Source organism: Arachis hypogaea, chromosome 6, assembly GCF_003086295.3.
Source record: "Arachis hypogaea cultivar Tifrunner chromosome 6, arahy.Tifrunner.gnm2.J5K5, whole genome shotgun sequence".
Taxonomy (NCBI): Eukaryota; Viridiplantae; Streptophyta; class Magnoliopsida; order Fabales; family Fabaceae; genus Arachis; species Arachis hypogaea.
In genome coordinates, this window is record NC_092041.1 from 113747909 (window position 1) to 113764137 (window position 16229).

Consider the following 16229-nt stretch of genomic DNA (forward strand, 5'->3'; position numbering starts at 1 on the left):
CACATAAAATTTACTGTACCTGAATTTTCACCTTCATTTCATTTAACATTAATATAATAGGGCAGAGTATATTATTTTTTTCCTATATTTTTTTTAAATTAAAAGTGTTCTTAATATTTGATTTATTTTAATTATGTCTTTTATATGTTTAAATTGTGTGTATCTTTTTTTTAATGTTTAACCTGTCAAAAAAGCGAGTCAGACTTTAAAATTAAGTCTATAAAAAAAATGACAGTGAAATCCGTCCCATTTAATTTATAAAATTTGACATCACATTTTTTTTACATAAAAACAAAATAATTAAGCCTTTTTTAATATTTTTAAATCAAATTTTTTAGACGTATGAATTTGATCAAATATTGTTATAATTAATTAGTTATGAAGTTATAATTTTTCTATTTTGATTAGTTTGATAAAAAAAAAATTTAAATTTTTTAAAAGAAAAATTATAGTGGAAAGCAGGGTGGACGGGTCGGTTTCCGATCTTTGGGTAGAGATATATTGGGTCAAGTTTGATTTCTCTTGTTAAATTTAGAATAAGTTATAGTAACCAAACAAATAGAGAAAGCAAAGGTATAATGTTCCTTGTGGGCCTTTATAATAGACTAGCCCTAAGCCCATTAAGTTCAAACTTTAACACTCTTTAATTAGAAGGTACGTGCAATCTGTCCAAAAAAAAATTAGAAGGTACAAAAATTACTTTTAAAAAGTACAATTATTTGAACATTTTTTACATGATATCTTAGAGAAAATTTAATGTACACTCTAGGAGAAACTAAACCACCTATACACTTGTTATAATTCGTAATAATTAAAATTTATATAAAAACCAAGACTTTAAAGTAATTATAATAATAACTGATTAGGTGGCAGATTTAGAAAAGGAAGTGCAAAAGCAAGCAGAACTAAGAGTAATGTACAGGAAAAGAATGGAAAGAACACAAGACTACTTGAGATATTGCCTTCAAATAGCACAAGACAATGGAATATTGGACCTTATTGTTAAACAACCTCCTCTCTCTCATGCTCTAAGCTCATCCTCCATTATTGCAAGCCCTCAAGTTCAAATCCCCACTACTACTACTACTACTCATCTTGCTCAGATCATAGATCAAGCCAAAATCAATGGATGGTACATTGATCCTATTGAGGTTAGTGTTTCATTTTGCTATGAAAAATGTTAGGATTATCAAAATTTATTGATTTTTACCATCACTTAGTTGTTTATTTAATTTTTTTAGTCTAGTTCTTTTAATTTAGTAATCCAACAACATATTTTATCCCATACTTTTAAATATTAATGGTTAAATAATGACAAAAAATAATAAATTTCAATGATTCGCTAATATTTTTTATAAAGTAATTTATATCAACGATGTTATTGTAAAAATATTTTATCCACTCATTTAATTATAAATGTCGTGTAAAAATAAAAGTAAAAACCTACTTTTCATACACATTGCATGAATAATTGTTTAAATAATTAAATTTAATTAAATAATTTTATAAATTTATTTATACTGTCAATGTATTAAAATTATTAGTTACGTGAATTTAATTTAAATATATTAATAATATAGAATATTTTATATAATTATTCAAATACATATTTTTTATTTATGACTATTTACACACAAAAAATAAAAAGTAATTATTTTTATATTATAATAAAAATTTAATTTTAATATAATGATACCCTATTTTAGGTCTAATTATATTTATTCTTTTAATTTGAATTATCATTCAAATAATTAACCAAAAAAATAGTTATATTTATTAATATGATAGTACATCATTGAGCGTACATAATACTTTACAATTTATAGTACAATTAAATTAAAATCAGATATTACTTATAAAATTATTTTGTAGTGAGAATGAGAATAATGAAAATTCGGAGATATATTTAGGACTTGTTTGGGTGAACTTTTAAAAAAATATCTTTTTTTGAATTATCATTTTTTAAAAGATCTTATAGAAAAGTAAAAGTAATTTTATGTTTGGGTATCTCATGTAAAAAGATCTTTTTATCTATTAATTATGTTTGGGTATAACAATATAAAAGTACTTTTTTGTTTATTTATTATATGAAAAATATTTTTTTAAAGAAAAAATATCTTTTAAAAAAAATATAAAATACAGCTTCTCAAAAAAATATATTTTTTTTAAATTTTTCTAGTATTTTTACTTTTACTACTAAAAATTTATCAAACACACTAAAAAAAATATTTTTTTATCAAAATAATGGCCGCCAACAAGCACTTAACCTGCTTATTTACATAGATTGAGTTGGAAGAGAAAATTGGGGAAGGAAGCACCGCAGACATATACAAGGGAAGATGGCGAGGATTTCAAGTGGCAGTGAAGTGCATATCGGCAGAGTTCTTCCGCACAAACCAAAACGGCGTCGTTTGCTTCGTTCAAGAGCTCGAAACCCTCTCCAAACAACGCCATAGATTTGTTCTTCAGCTAATGGGTGCGTGCTTGGACCCTCCCCAACACGCGTGGATTGTAACCGAATACTTAACCACCAATCTAAAAGAGTATCTACATGGCCCTGCCAATACAAGAAGCAAACACAGAGCGGTGCCACTCTCACCCTTTAGAGACAGGCTTCTCATGGCATTGGAGATTTCACAAGCTATGCAATATTTGCATCACCACAACCCTAAGATTATTCATCGTGATCTCAAACCGTCTAATATTTTTTTAGACGATGCCTTGCATGTTAGGGTTGCGGATTTCGGCCATGCTCGATTCTTAGGCGATCAGGAGATGGCTCTCACTGGAGAAACAGGTCATAATATATCAAATTCATTTTCAGAATATATTTATATAGGTGAAAATTCAAGTGCAGGCATGAAGTCGATAACTGAAAGCTGTTAGATGATTTGACTAAATTTTCATTTAATGACTTTTAGTTATCAACTTCACGTGAAGTCGACTGCACCTGAGTTTCCACCATTTATATAACTCATTATAAAATTTTACATACTCCATTATTTTATCTCTTCATCTTTATGTTATGTGTACTTTTGACTCCAGAATTAAAAAAAAAAGGGAAAGAATTTAACCAATACATTTTTTTTAAAAAATATTGTCTGTAATGTTAAAAATTAATAATAATGCTAAAAAGACAAAAAATTAAAAAAAAAAAGTCAATACTTGCTTATTTAGCATTAAAAAAAAAGCGAGAACTTACTTATAATAAAATAAGTTGGCCGATTTTGGCTAAATTTTATTTTGTTATAAAATATTTTCGAAAATTAATTGCCTAATATATAACCAAAAACAGGTAGAACTCTTATTTAATATTTATTAACTCTAGCCACAATTAATAAATATTAAATAAAATAAATTTTGTTTATTTTTTTTATCTCTATAGTATTATCGAGATATATATATATATATATATATATATATATATATATATATATATATATATATATATATATATATATTATTGAAGGACTCCCACATTAATAATTTTTTTAAAATTATATATCAAGAGACAAGACCAAATTTGATAATTTTGACATAATTTTAAAGGGCACCATATAATTAGTCTATTCTTAAAATGTACATTTGAGCCTAAAATATGAATATACTTGTTTCATCAATACAAATGTCTAAGAATTTCTACCTATAAAGGTTGGTAGCTTGCTTATGTTAATATGATATTGTTTTTAATTTATAGATGTTTATTATGTTTAGGAACATATGTGTACATGGCACCAGAGGTGATCCGATGTGAACCTTACAATGAAAAATGTGATGTATACAGTTTTGGAATCATACTGAATGAGCTTCTAACTGGAAAACATCCATACATTGAGACAGAATATGGTCCCACCAAGGTATAAAAAATCACATCACACTAATCTTGAGTTGAATTTTTTTGTATTACACTCACATCTACTAATATTAGACAATAGTATACTATGGTTTATATAACCAAATAATTAAGTTGTTAGATGCTAATTTAATTATGTCAATTAGCATATTGAAACGATGGTAGTGTTTGTTGATTTTATTATTAGATTGCAATGGAAGTTGTGGAGGGTAAGCTGAGGCCAATGCTTCCATGTGATGATGATGCTAACCTAATGGAAGAGCTAATTGACCTTATTAACCTTTGCTGGGATGCAAACCCATCAACAAGACCATCTTTTGCAGCTATCACACGTACCCTTGAAATTTATGTGAACAAGCTCTATCAAACTATATCAACTCCTTAATTAATTAATTAATTAATTAACTATTCCTTATTATTATTAGGTACTTAATAAGTGCACATTGATGATGTAATAATAATTCACTAGAAAACCAATAACTTACACACTTTGAAAGAGGATTTGAGGGTATAGAGAAAGTGATTTGAGAATAAGAATTTCCCTTAGCGAGATGGAAATATCACCCCATCAAAAGCAGAAAATAGCGACGGTTTATTTGTGGCAGTTGTAAAAACCGCTGCAATATTTAGGGTTTTTTTTTTTCCTTTTAAAATGTAACAGGGCCTCATAATTTCATCAATATGGACTTGTGGAATCTCATTTCAGTGCTAAATTGAAATTTTGGTTTACACGTTTGCGCCAAATAAAAATATTCCTAAATTTGGTAATCACATTTTCGTTAGTAAAATAGATTACTACGAAAATGGCCTAATGAAACCAACCAAAATCAATCAGAAGTAACTATTGGGGCATGACCTTTTTATATTTTTACTATTTGTTTTTTTTTTTTTAATATTGGGCAGATATTTTACTTTACCCTAAAAGATCTATATTTTATGGTTTATTATAATTTACCAATTCCTGAAAGAGTAGACAAAATGAACAGCCAGAACTTGTCTTATTTAGTATTAATTAATTGTCACAACAATTAATAAATGCTAAATAAGGCAAGTTATGATTGTTTTTGGCTGGTTTTCTTTGGTTACTAAACATTTCCGTTCGTGAAATTTGTAGTAAAATTAGTTGAGTTAATTAATTTTATGTATCATAACTTTTGAGTCCAAGTATTAAAGTAGGAACATTGCGTTGAAGTTTAATCAAATTTCTGGAGTCATGTTCTTGAAACAAATTCCAAACTATTGATTGATATTTGTTGTGCTTATTGATTTGAATTTTGAGCCCTTCAACCTTTGTAAATCTGTACAAGCAAATTCTTACATACTCTAACACTATTGCACTACTATGCTAATGAACACATGCATTATTATTGCATGTATTACAAAAATTGAATGTTGGCTCGGATCAACTTTACAATGCGTTTGGTTTGAGTAAAAATGGGAGAGAATTATCGACACGAAATTTATTTGTGAAAAATTATCTCTCATCTTTACTCTAATAGACTAATACAAACACACGCTAAAGTTAAATTTAGACTAATGCAGTATTTGAAAGAGTATGCAAGGATTTCCCTATATTTATAGTTCCAAACTTTAGAGACGATAAGCCACACCATGCCCAGGAATAAATCTAGCATTTTCTTCTGTGTACACGTGAGTTTCGTTCTTCAACCTGCGCCACCCATTAAATTCTTGTCAAATCTCATTATTGAATATATTTTAGGTTAAATCAATTCGATGGTTGCTATAATTTTTCTAAGCCTATAATTAAATTTTTATATTTAAAATAATTTTAATTAGATCTCTATTAGTTTTCTATTAGTTTTATATTTGTAATTAGATTTTTTTAACAGTAAACGTTACAAAAATATTTTTTTCCATCTCACATCACATTATAACAAAAATTATTTTTAGTCTTTTAGTGATAAATTTTTAGTGATTAACTACTGTACTACTTATTTAATTTATGTTTTTACAGTAATTATATACTTTTTGCGACCATTAAAAATATCTTTACCGGCATTAGATAATTGTTGTTTGAATTTTTTAGCGACAAAATATAAGACAGTTAATGTCTAATTATCAATAAATATATTAACAATTATTTTTATTGTTGCTAAAAATAAAATAAATGGTTGCTAAAACTGATTTTTTTAATAGTGCCACTAGTGAATATGCTAAGTATATTCTTTTAAGTTAAAGATTTTTGTAATAATAAGATGTGATATAAATTTAAAATTAGTATAAGAACTCAATAATTAAAAATTTTAAAGTGTAAAAATTTAATTATAAATTTAGTAAAATTATAGATATTAATAGAGTAATTTAACCTTGTAGTTTAAACTTCAACATTAAGCTATATATGTAGTTTTTTTTTACTATTATATAAAAAGATAGACAAAAAACAGTTTGAATATTTTGATTTTTTGAACACGTAAAGTCATAGATTATATACTGAAAAATATAGAAGTCAACATTTTTAACCAACAGTTTATTTTTATACTATTAAGCTGAGTTTAGAGTTTAGTATTTAAAATTTAGAGTGTTAATTAAGTAATAATAAAAAAAGATGAATTTTATTAAGAAGGAATGGACTTACGATTGTGAAACAGTCTTATTCATGGTAGCAGCTGATTGGAACCAAGCACCATTTAGATAAAGCAATTCTCCATCTATCCTTGCTTTGATTCTTTTGTCCATTTCCTCAGCACCAATTGATAATGGTTCATCAGAAGCCTAAATTGAATTAGCATATATGATCATGTAATAAAGAAGATTGATTAATTATTAATTACAATTACAATTAATTAGAAAAATAAGCATAGTTTTTAAATTTTCACATACCATAACCCATCCCCATGTATCAGCAAAAGATGGTACATGAGTGGAATATACCATCACATCTACAAGGGATAAGAAAAAAAAATTGTATTAAGTTGAATGAAAATAATATCCTTAAATTTAATAATAATAATAATAATAATAATAATAATAATAATAATAATAATAATAATAAATAAATAAATAAATAGCTAAAAAAAGATTGACCCTCTGAAAAAATAAAAAATAAAAAAGGGTCTTAAATTGGATCATCTTACAGTTGAAGACCTGTTTGATTGTGTTATATATGGAAGTGAAGACCTCCTTGTGTGTGAATATACCTGCTGGTCCAGCCTGCACAAAATACAATATTTTTTTATTTTTAAAATATAAACTTATTATTTATAAAGAACATTATCTTATGAAATCTTATATGTTTAATAATCACAATAATTTACCTGGGTGACAAAAATGCCATGATCATTGAGCTTGGGCTTCAAGATTTTCTCATAAAAGGATTTGGTGTAGAGTTGATAGCAAGGCCCATCTTCAAGTGGGTCAGCCAAATCTCCAACAATCACATCATACTTCTCCTTTCTCTTTTCCAACTCAGCCCTTAAAATGCAAAATTCATCCTCAAATTTTTTACAAGAAATATTCAAGAGCGAGCAGAATTTATTATTTTTAATTATTATTTTTAGTTATTAAACTAATTTTTTTAGTTTAATAATTTAATAATATATTTTTAATCATATTTTTAAATATTAATAACTAATTATTGACAAAAAATAATAAATTGTATTAATCTTCTAATATTTTTTTCATTTCTTTTGACACGGGGATATTTTTTAAAAACACTTTTAGTCATCAAACTAATTCTCTTAATTTAATAATCTAACAACATATTTTTAGTCACATTTTTACGTTCTTTTTCAATTATATATATACTTACTTGGCATCATTGATGACAAGGTCAAGCTTCCTGTGATAAAATGTCTCCCTATTCACAGTCAAATATTTCCTACAGAAATCTACCACCTCCTACAACAATTCAGAAAAAATTATTTATAATTAATTAATAATGCACCATGCTTCCAATATCTACATCATATATAGTTATTGTTATGATTTTTTTTTTCTTTTAAATTGTCACCCTATCCATATATAAAAACTTCTTAAATTTTATGGATAGCTAGGATGTAGAAAGTAACCTGGTCTATGTCGCACATGACAACTTTGTCTATTGTCTTATGTTTGAGGGCTTCCCTAGCAGCAGAACCTTCACCTCCTCCCATAATAAACACCTTTTTTGGGCTGCCACAATAACAATTTTTTTTATTTATTTTATTGTGATAAATTATGATATGTGTATTTGTCATTTTTTTAAAAGATATATGATCAACTGAATTATCATTTGCTATTAAATAAATCATAATATTCTATTCAATTATAGATAGTAAACAAGTTGATACAACATCTCATAAAAATAATTACAACAAACATTTCAGTTTTTTATGTCTCTTGATATTAGTCAAAGGCTAGAGTTCACCAAAAGCAAAAAACCCAATCAAGCCCAACCACCAATAGAAGCATATATAAAGCATGTGAAATATTTGTGATCTTGCAACTAACAATTTTTTAAAACGAAGATGAAGTCAGTGTCGCCTAGTTAATGATTTTAGAATAAACATTTTTGACAAAGTTTATGAAATCAAATCAATCTACTTATTACTTTCTTTGAACTATAAAAGCTTAAATAAATTATATAAGTCTTTTAGGTAGTGTTTGGGAGAAAGACTAAAATTGAGAGAGAGAATGAAATAAGTCTTAGTATTGTGTTTGGTGTAAAATGTGAGACAGAGACTGAAATAATAATGAAACTCTAATTTAATTTGAAATGTGAGACAGAGACTGAAATAATAATGAAACTCTAATTTAATTTGCACAAAACGTAAAGTTGGAATTAATTAATTGAAATGAGGGTATTTTAGGTAAAAATGGTATTAAAATTTCAGTCTTCGTTCTCAAAAATTTCAGTCCTCTGTATCTCGACTTTTTAAAGGTACTGAAATACTGAAATTTTGAGTACAGGAACTGAAATTTTAGTACCAATCTCTAGACCAACAAATATGATACTAAATCTCAGTCTTCCAGTCTCCGTCCCAGTACCTTAAAATAAACGCTATCTTAGTAACTTAAGTATTCTCTACGAGTTTAATTTGTCTACTCAAATTTTAAGAATTGCATGACTCTTAAATGCAAATCTTAGGCATATTTTATAGCATATAATACTTCAAGAAGATCTAAAAGGAGAAAAATCATTAAGAGACCAAAAAATGGTTTTCATAAAAAAAATTATACACAATATTAATACTTACTTGGGGTGGCATAAAAGGGAGGGATGAATCAAGCATTCATGATAAATAAACTCATCTGATTCAGCACTCTGCATCTTTCCATCAATCATCAAAGCCTATTCACAATATAAATGGAAAGAATAACATTATTTAAACATAATATAAGTGTATAAAAAGATTTGTTGCAACAGAATATGAACTATCATAAAATCTAATAATAATATAATTGGTATTCATACAGAGTAAAATAAATTACATGTTCAAAAATTATTAAATAATTATAACATAGATATATAACTAGAATAGAAGAGAAAAAAAAAAAATCAATTTCAAACCTTTCCAAAACGCTTTGTATCCAAAAGAGCTATGTCTTGGTACTTGCTAACCCCTTTGTGGAGCACCCTGTTGAAGATTTAAAAAAAAAAAATGGTTGATGAAGTTACTTGAAACTAAAATTATCTTTCAAACAATAAAGAAAATACTAAAAATGATTGTAAAATCTTCATTTGTTTTACTATTATAATGTACTTAACCTAAATTTTAATATAAATTCTATTAGACTCTAACTATTTCTAATTCAGATATATTCAATTTATTATAAAAATTTATAATTTAATTCTTATTAGTTATTTTTTTAGAAGAAAATGTAATAATCCTAAAATATATATTTTAGAATATTTCATAAGTTTTCATCAAACATCAATCACAAAAATAAAAATTCTAAAAAATCATTATAACAAAAATATTTTTAGTGACAATAACATAATGATTACTAGATATCTTATTTAGCTTATATTTTTGTAGCAATTATATATTTGTCGTTATTATCATATGTTATAATACCAATTATATATTTTTTGTGACCATTAAAAAGGTTTTTACTAACAATTATATAATTGCCACTAAAAAATTTTAGCAACAAAGTATAAAATGACTAATGTCTAATTATTGGTAAATATATTTATAACTATTTTTATTGCCGGTAAAAATAAAATGAATACCTTTTAAAAGTAATTTGTATAATAGTGAATATTGTATTTGTTAAAAAAAATTAAAATAATCTAATTAAAAATCCGATAAAATTATAAAAAAATAATAATTAAACCTTATATTTAATATATAAAAAGTAACAGTGACATATACTAGAGAACGAAACAAGTATATATATATCTTAATTAATTGATTTGGAGTGTGCATTAGAGAGTAAATTAGATAAAAGATTACGAACCTATTGAGTTTGAAGGACCATTTGAGATCATCGTCAATGACTTCCTCATACCATGATGAGGAATCATAGTTACCATTACTTCCATTCTTTTGTTGATTTTCAGGGCCAAACCTTGAGAACTCATGGTGGTTATTATTATTATGAAGAATACCATTGGCATGGTTTTTTTGAGTTACATGGCAAAATTTTGAGAAACCATTAACATAGAGAAGTTGAGGAGCCTCACCCATGTTTAATTGATTTAGTCTAAGAATGTATGTATTTGTTGTTGGGGTGTGCCAATAGTGGGATGCACTCTCCTTTTATAGCTACTCCATGATGAATAAAATTAAATTATGAATATTATTTATGAATATTTTAATAGCATGATCCACTAGCTATAGTATATGGAATAATTAAGTGGCGACATAAGTAATTATTCTGTTACCGACAATCATACCAGCCAGTGTCACATTAATGCACCCTCCAAATTCAGCATTTGGACCTCACCAACCAGTATCTGCCCTTTGCAATAGCCAAAATTATTGCACTTAAACTACTATTATGTACTTTTTTCTAGTTAAATGTTTTTAGTTTTTAAGACTATATGCAACTTAATTAAATGTTACAGTCTTCTTTTAGTGTGCACTTTAAGTAACCCCTATATTACAAAGTAAAAATGCAATTTGATAGAATTTTACTTATAACACCCCAAATTTTTAAAAATTAAATAATTAATTATTTATTAGTTATTATATTATATTAAATATTTGTTTTTAAAAAAATAAATTGAGAGTTAGAAAAGATTTTGACATTAGAACTAGTTTGATTTTCAGATTTATAAATATTTTGGATATTGGACTTGACCTGCTGATTTATCGGAAATAATATGTGAGAATTGAAAATAGATTTTTAGTACTGAATTTGATTCGTTTGAGTTATCAAAAATGTTTTCTGAGAATTAGAAATAATTTGGTTGGAACCCTGAAAGAGTGGCATACTCCGAATTTTAGAGAAAATGTTGCCGAAATTTTTATAAAACTCCAAAACTTTGTTTAAGACGTTATTTAAAAGCCAATCTGATTTATGAATATTGTTTGATTTTGAATTATTATGGAAAGATTTATTTTCAATCCGATTTATTAAGAAAAGTATAATCTTTTAAATTCACTTTTTTGAGAAGAGATTTTATTTTAAGTTATGATATGCATTTGGTTTGTTAAGAAAAAGAAAGAATGAGAAAAGAACATGGCACGTGTGATTATGAAATGTTTAAAAGGTCACGAGAGGGTGATGAAAAGTAAATGGTTATGGTGCCGATGGAAAAATGTTAAGCTGTGGGCTTTATATGTGAATCATTGTGCGGGGATGCCCGTGTGTATGGAATGGCTTCCAGGAGAAAGTGGCACATGCTTCAGCTGGAGAATCAGCGCCTGCAAGTACTTGCAGAGGTCATGTTCGGCATACTTCAGCTGGAGAATCAGCGCCTGCAAAGGTTTGAGACCTTGCAGAGGTTATGCCGCTGGAATACCTTATTTGACTTGCGAGTCGGATTGCGTCGGGTGCGGGTCGAAACCGACAAATGAGCTCATTACCTGCGATAGGACTAGACATGCATCATCATTGTTTGCCCATTTACATTTGATTGTGTTTGCTTATCTTGTCTCTCTGTGATTGTATTGTTTGTCTTATTGCTATTTGTTTGTGTGTTGATCTGTTTCTTATGCTATTAGTTTGTGTATTGAGGTGACTAAGTATTGAGGTTGTGATTGAGATTTGTCTTAAGTTCGGAATTTAAAGAAGGTAATTAATTATATAAAGTAATAGTAAAAAGTATTTTCAAAATGTTTGATAAAAATATAGTTTTATTGAATAAAGTTAATTATTTGCAATTTATTTCATAACTCTTTCGGCATTCCCATTCCCTACTGAGAACATGTGGTTTTGTTCTCACCCCAAAATCTTCCACCTTTCAGTGACAGGCTCGAAGGTTCAATATGAAGCTGCGGATGAGTAGTAAATTTACTTGTGATTCCTGTTATTTTTTATAGAGTTCCCTCACCCTTGTTGCTTTAAGTTTTATTTTATCCAGATGGATAGGTATTGTATTCGAGTTTTATATTGAATTTATTTGTATAGCACTTATTATTATTAATAATTATGTGATTATTATTATTTAAAGATCTTTGATATGTAATTTTAATTACTAAAAATAATTTTTTGGAGTTTTCTATAAAACTGAAATGCGATACCGAACTAAAGGCTCAATATTAAATAGTTAATAAGAAAAACAGGTTAATAATGCGTTACTTTTGGCACGATCATGACATGCTAAAAGTTAGAGTGTTACATTACTCAATGTGTATTAGTTTCATTTTAATAATTGATGACAAAAACCTTAAATCGTTTTTAATATTTTTTATTTTTAAATTTTATAAAAAAAAATAATAATTTTTTTTGTTTTAAATTTTTATTTTTTATAAAACTTTAAAAATAAAAAATATTAAAAATATAAACAAAAAATAAAAATACAAACTAAACGCATCCTTAGCTTATTAATATTGGGAGTTTCAAAATATCTAACTACTTAAAGATTGGCTTTGTTAAACTTCGTCTTATGATCATATACAAAGTAGAAATTGAAAGTATTTTTTAAAAAGAAAAAATTACATCTAAATTAAAAAATATGTCAAAACAATTTTTAATTTCAACATTTAAGTTTTAAAAGTCAATTTTTTTTCAATAAAATAAATCTTCCAAACAATTGTTATTAACTACCAAAAAATATACATTTTAAAATGTTGAAGAAAACCTAATATTTTGCATAATCTTAGAACATGTAATATCTATAAGATAATATAGATCTTAGATACATTTCACGTCGGCTTAGTTTAGTAAAGTTTTTAAAAAAATGGTTCCATGATATTATATTATAGTTTTTACTATCGAAAGGTTCATAATTCAATCCTTGTTGAACCAAAAAAAAAAAAAAACATAAAATAAATAAAAAAATAAAAAAATCTATATAAAAAATTAAGTAAACCCAAAATAAAAGTTCTTACTTAAAAGATGTGTTACCTCCTCCAGTTTAAATTTTTGACAAAGTGATTTCATGACATTATTCAAACAGTCTTTGCATATAGATATATCTCATTTCTAAAATTTAAACTCGAAACCAATAATATAATAATAAAAAAAAGAATTTATTTTATCTATACTTGATATTTGTTAATACCCGAAAACAATGTAACTCTCTAGGATTGGTGGTACACATTGGTGTACCAATGTACTAGAATGGTGCTGGTTGGTTTTCTCTTTTATGGTGGTGGCTACAAATATGCCATTGCCATTGGCAAAGCCTAGCTGGTAATCCATAATCATATTTATCCATTAACGTTAGACATTGATGTTGTTCTTGTTGTTATGCATGTGTGGACAAATTTAAACAACTTTTTGGGTGTCTGCTTGAACAATGAAGAAGTAGGAATCACCAATTAGCACGCGCGGAAAGTTGTTGGAGGTAGGAATATAATCAATGAAATTTAAAGGGGTTTTTGATCCAATTTTGGTGCATGCAATGGTGGTGCTGATTGTGGGTGGGACCCACAAAAGCATGCACACGAGGGCAACAAAAAGTGCCACGCGGATACACATGTTATTGTTTCATTGGATACAAAGGATAATTTGGTAGGCCCATCAACCATGTTGGATATTTTTATTTAATTATATGAGTGACCACCCATTCATTTTATATGGTGTGTTGTGGTCAAGCCAATCTTTGATAATACCACCCACAATGTGTTTCTGTGTATGTGTTACTAGTGGGGGTACTATTCATGTCAATCCTCCTCCCAATCTTAAATTCCCAATTTTTTTTATTTTATTTTTTCTCAGAGTCAATTATTATTTCAAAAATAACTTATATTAACCAACATCAACTAATTTTATTTTTAATATTTTTTATTTTTTAATATTTAAAAATTACTATAAAAAATAATGTAATTATCGACGCTAAAAATTGACGGTTAAATTTTTCGTCGATAAAATAAAATAAAAATATTAAAAATAAAATATTAAAATCGACAATCGTGTTGTCTATTATTTTAGTAATTTTCTAGCATTTTAATATTATCGTGATATTACTGACGAAATGTTGGGTGACATTTTTTTTGTAGTGAATGTTATTAGGATTTAATGTTTAAGGCTTTAAGTTGTAAAGTGACTATTGATAGTGAAGAATAAAGATATGACAATATTAAGAGTGGTGTTGAAAAGAAAATTAAAAAAATGTGAAAGAAGTTGTGAATATATATATATATATATATATATATATAAAAGATAATTTTAAAAAAGAATTGGCTAAATTTAGATGATGTTAGCTAATGCACTACAACAATTTTGGCAGATAGCGGCGGTTATGGGGCTATATTGTGGTGGTTTTTAACTGCCGCCAAACATATTGCGGCGGTTAAACCAAACGCTGGAAGATAAGTTGCGGGTAAACGGTTAGGGGCGGTTTTAGCTAACTACTGGAATAATCGCCGCTAAACGTCTATCAATTTTGTGGCGGTTTGCAACTGCCGCTAAATTTTAGTATTTTCGTTCATAGTTATTATAATCGAACCGGACCGTTCGGTGGTCCAACCGACTCAATCATTAAACCCGCGCTTCCACCAATAGACCTACAACGTGTGGATCACTGTAGAATATCAACTATGTAAAACCTTCCACAAACGAAGAAGGTAGGGCTCGAACCTTAGAATATCTACTATGTAAAACCTTCCACAAACGAAGAAGGTAGGGCTCGAATCTGGAACCTGGAAGAAGGAAAAGCTTTAATAATGTCATGTTACCACCAAGCAAAATATCTCTTCGATGTATATAGCGCTAATAATTATATATATCATATAAACACATTTGATTGCCACACAATTTTTTGTTGTATACTTTATATCTAATCATAGTTATTATATGCACCTTATATATTGGGTAAAATGAACAATTAAATCAAATGGAGGACCAAATTACATAATTCTACCAAATTGAAAAACATTACCAACATTACCTAAAAGCACATTCTTATGTAATTCGAATCAGTCTCATTCGAATTAGACAAACCAACACTAATTTGAATTAGTCCTATTCGAATTAGTAGTAATGCTTGTAATTTGAATTTGTCCAATTTGAATTATGCTTGCATGTAGTCTTAGGGTAGTTCGAATCAGGGTGATTCGAATTATGCACGCTAGGACGTCCTTAGTAATTCGAATGGGTCAGCTTCGAATTAATTTTTTACCATAGTAGATCGAATTAATTTACATCTATTTATATATGATCCAAGTGTATATAAAGAGTACAATAAAGAGTACATTTAATAATATCCATAATGAATTCAATAAAGAGGACATTCAATCATAAATAAAAAATAATAATTATAAATATTTTTTTATAAATTATTAAAAATCAAATATTTTCTAAAAATATTTATTAAGATTTAGAATTTAGTCTTTAATATTTAAAATTAGTGAAATATTTGCCAAAAACATTATATTTTGTTGGTCAGTTAGCATTATTGAATCTATTAACCACGATAATATGCAGATGATTGATTGATTTTCACATAAAAATATTTTTATTCTATTTAGTATTTAATTTTAATAAAATATTAATTAATTTTGAATTTAGTTATTATGAATTCTTATATCTAAGAATACAAGTTAAGATTGTTATTTAAAAAAATTTTAAATTTTTTATTTTAATAAATGATCAACAAACCATTAAAATAAAAAAATATAATTTAAAATTATAATTTTAGTAAAATTATAAAGTTTTGAATTTTTAATGACTTGTAGAAAATATTTTTAATTATTATTTTTAATATTTTATAGAAAATATTTATAATTATTATTTTTAGAAAATGTTTGATTTTTAATTAGTTCAGAGTATGATTTTATTTTCTTCTTTTACATCCATGTTTGAATGTAAATTTAATTGC

The 16229-nt window shown here is 26.7% G+C and overlaps 2 protein-coding genes across 2 annotated transcripts; one reads left to right on the plus strand and one right to left on the minus strand.

Moving 5' to 3' along the window:
- Nucleotides 1-2269: 2269 nt before the first annotated feature.
- Nucleotides 2270-4382, plus strand: LOC112757851 (serine/threonine-protein kinase STY17-like). The gene is made up of 3 exons (XM_072197739.1): nt 2270-2797; nt 3715-3857; nt 4041-4382. Exons 1-3 carry the CDS (start codon nt 2473-2475, stop codon nt 4236-4238), a joined length of 666 nt encoding a protein of 221 aa, XP_072053840.1. The 5' UTR covers nt 2270-2472; the 3' UTR covers nt 4239-4382.
- Nucleotides 4383-5069: 687 nt separating this feature from the next.
- LOC112755880 (thermospermine synthase ACAULIS5) lies at nt 5070-10768 on the minus strand. The gene is made up of 10 exons (XM_025804197.2): nt 10256-10768; nt 9363-9429; nt 9049-9143; nt 7882-7984; nt 7623-7711; nt 7129-7285; nt 6949-7024; nt 6695-6753; nt 6450-6586; nt 5070-5522 (listed from the first exon to the last, which is right to left on the minus strand). Exons 1-10 carry the CDS (start codon nt 10483-10485, stop codon nt 5444-5446), a joined length of 1092 nt encoding a protein of 363 aa, XP_025659982.1. The 5' UTR covers nt 10486-10768; the 3' UTR covers nt 5070-5443.
- Nucleotides 10769-16229: the final 5461 nt, after the last annotated feature.